We start from the raw sequence: 3169 nt of genomic DNA, 5'->3' as shown, positions 1-3169 counted from the left end.
TATTGTCAAATGCAATAAGATGAACTCATGTATATACCTATTCATAAATATGATCTTGTATGCATTCTGCTATCTCATAGCGCACTTCATCAATTTCTTCTTGAGAGTACTCCGCTTTTGTGAACTGTGAACACACATAAATTAAATGATCTTAAAGAACAAAATATAATTAATTGGAAAAAAATAATAACTAAATAACAATTCGTGAAGTGATACCAATGATCATTTTGAGAAATTCGTCCTAGTTGATCTACTAAGATTACCCCAAAGAAGTCATCTGATATGATTCCCATGCTGTGAGCATAAGGTATTTTAGAATTGGTATCGACTTTTCCACCCGTGGATGGATTGCCAATCAAGTAACCCTGAAAGCCAAGGCTTTTTCTTTCATATAAACTATGACATAATTTAAAGATCAAAATTAGATTCTTTCCCTTTATTGCCAGTGGCCCATAAATTCAAGCAATTTACCTGGAGGTTAAGTAATGGTTCTTTCCCTTCATCAATACCTGAATTACAGTAAATGAAAATGGCATGTAAATTAACACCCTCATCAATAGTTTACATTAAAAGTAGAGTTACCATCCAGTATTCTTTTGGCCACCATAGGTACAATTTTTCCAGCATATGAATCCCCAGCAATGTAGAGGGGATTGGAGATGAACTGTGGGTGCTAAACAAGCCACTGCAAATGTGAAAGATTACATATTTAAGGCACTTACAGTAATTACATCAGGAATATATATGATCTTTCCCACCTGTAAAAGAAACTTAGAAGCCTGTTCGGACCAAATAGTATCGTTGGCATCATACCCTTCATATTTTCTTGAGTATGAGAATCCAGAACCCAACGGGGAATCTACAAAGATAATGTTGGCTACCTGCACGAATGTTTTCACGCAGACAGGACAAAAGCATGTATCATATTGCTTCCTCAATTACTGATCAAGAAGAAGAAGTTACCTTGGTCCAGGAATAAGGATGGTAGACCAAGCTTCCCTTATATGGTCCAGGAAACTTAAAGATATGGTCCAGGACTATTACATCTCATCATCTCAAGCAAACTTAGCATAGTCAGATATGAACCAGACTGAGTTAGGAGAACATCTTTCAAACTTGTATGACAGCAAGCTAACCAAGGAAACTTCAAAAAGACCGATATGCATCTTGCAATCTTCTACAATTTCCGCCCTACAAAGGTGGACTAAGACATGAGTCACAATCTTTATTAGTCTACATGATGAAATCTAATTGCTTGTAACTTCACCCAGATAGTATTTGTAACCAAGTCCAACTGGATATAACTTGCAAATTCAAATTCTCAGTCCTCATCCAGTTCTAAGCGCATTTCTTCATCAAGATGAATAACTAAGTTGTAGGTTTGCATACTCACTTTGCCTTTTGAGATCACTTGCCTACTAGAAAAGTCTGCTATGCAATGTGCACAGGTCAAGATCGTCCCATCAGGATCAATGATAGTGCCAGACCCTATACCCATTATAGGCATAGGACCATATACATCTGAAAAGAAGTATTGGAAAAAGCTCATCGTTCAAACGAATACACCTAAAAAAAATCCACATATTGAGGAAATCTGAAGACACAATAAAGTCCTTTCACCTTCAGTAAGACATATATTCACCACGGCAGGACCAGCTGCCGCGGCCGCTTTGACAATAGAGTTCCTTTTGAGGCATCCACTGCAGCATGCCACGTCCTTACTTGAATCCGGAGGTGGAAGAGGGCACGCGGTTGGAAAATGCCGTGCAAAAAACTCTACGAATCAGATTAAAAGATTATGCAACTCCAAATCGATGAAAGAAAACTTTAAGGATGATAGATTAGGTTTAAACCTGGAGAAAAGACTGAGAATGGAAGCGTGAAATCTTGCGAGAAAATCGACGAAGTCGAAGACAGAAATTGCCGAAACGGATCGCATATCGAAATGGCGACATCTTTTACGAAGGGGAGCACATGCGTGAGAAAGAAGAGAAAATATTGAGAAAGGAGGTGAAGGGAAAAGGAAGAAAGGAGGGTTACTTGTGGGGAGGGAGGGGCCGTCGGAGGAACCGAGAGTGAAGGCGGTGAGAGCGAGGAAGCCAGTGGCGACGCCACGGTGGGGATGCTGCAATAGGAGACGCCGAAACATGATTCACCGCCGCTGATCGTAGACCAAGCTTCCCTTGGTCATGTAGGGAAGGGGGCCTTGGAATCCAGGTAAATAGGTGACCACAGAAGATGAGAGAGCAGAGGAAAAGAAGCAGAGAAAGATCAGTGAGACAATCAGGAGAGGGATTTCCATCTTCCTCCTCCTCCTTCCTTCTTCTTCCTTCTTGTGTTGGAACTGGCTGAAAGTCGAGGCGACGAGGAGGAGGCGGTGAAGATGGCTGAAAGTAGAGGCCGCGAGGAGGAGGTGGCGAGGCCGAAAGTTGAGGCGACGAAGAGGGCGGCGAGGAAGGAGGCAGCGAAGAGGGTGGTGAGGAGGGAGGCGGCGAAGAGGGAGGCGGTGAAGAGGGCGGTGAGGAGGGAGGCGGCGAAGAAGGCGGTGAAGAGGGTGGTGAGGAGGGAGGCGACGAAGAGGGCGGTGAGGAGGAGGCGACGAAGAGTAGGGTTTTGGGAAAGAGACAGAAAAAAACAAAGCGTAAAACAGACAAATGACGAAGGAGAAAAAGTGGCAAAAGAAAAAACAATCACATTCAACAACACTTAATAGACAACGGTTTTTAAAAACTGTTGTCGTAATCCCAAAAAAGTGCATAAAGACAACAATTTTAAAAAACTGTTGTCGTTCCCTTTAAAAACCGTTGTCGTATCCTCAAAAAAACATAAATTGACAACAGTTTTTAAAAACCGTTGTCATAGGTCAAAAAAATTACTAAAAGACAACAGTTTTTGTTAAAACTGTTGTTAAAAGATAAAAAGACAACGGTTTGGTATAAAACTGTTGTCGTTTGAGTGTTGTTGAATGACATTTTTCTTGTAGTGTAAACTGAGAATATAAATGCAAACTAAGGGCATAAAAATATACAATTAGCTACTTATACTGCAGGTGAGGGGTTACTTACATCCTGCGCTAAGTTTTCTTACAATCCGATCGCTAGATTTCCGGAGAAGAAGATCTCTTCGGCGATCCTCCCACATCTACGTGTTCTTCTCGCGGAGGGGAGCG

At 41.5% G+C, this 3169-nt stretch overlaps 1 protein-coding gene and 1 long non-coding RNA gene across 2 annotated transcripts; both read right to left on the bottom strand.

The window, feature by feature from the left end:
- Positions 1-472: 472 nt before the first annotated feature.
- On the bottom strand, positions 473-845 carry LOC122053837. Its single transcript, XR_006132390.1, has 3 exons — positions 759-845; positions 583-685; positions 473-509 (listed from the first exon to the last, which is right to left on the bottom strand). It is a non-coding gene; the product is annotated as an uncharacterized LOC122053837 (long non-coding RNA).
- A 219-nt stretch (positions 846-1064) lies between these two features.
- On the bottom strand, positions 1065-2149 carry LOC122050480. Its single transcript, XM_042611381.1, has 5 exons — positions 2041-2149; positions 1854-1955; positions 1621-1776; positions 1394-1521; positions 1065-1191 (listed from the first exon to the last, which is right to left on the bottom strand). The coding sequence occupies exons 1-5, from the start codon at positions 2147-2149 to the stop codon at positions 1147-1149; spliced, it is 540 nt and encodes a 179-aa protein (XP_042467315.1). The 3' UTR covers positions 1065-1146.
- Positions 2150-3169: the final 1020 nt, after the last annotated feature.

Source organism: Zingiber officinale, chromosome 3A (assembly GCF_018446385.1).
Source record: "Zingiber officinale cultivar Zhangliang chromosome 3A, Zo_v1.1, whole genome shotgun sequence".
NCBI lineage: Eukaryota > Viridiplantae > Streptophyta > Magnoliopsida > Zingiberales > Zingiberaceae > Zingiber > Zingiber officinale.
This window is presented reverse-complemented; position numbering and strand designations above follow the sequence as displayed.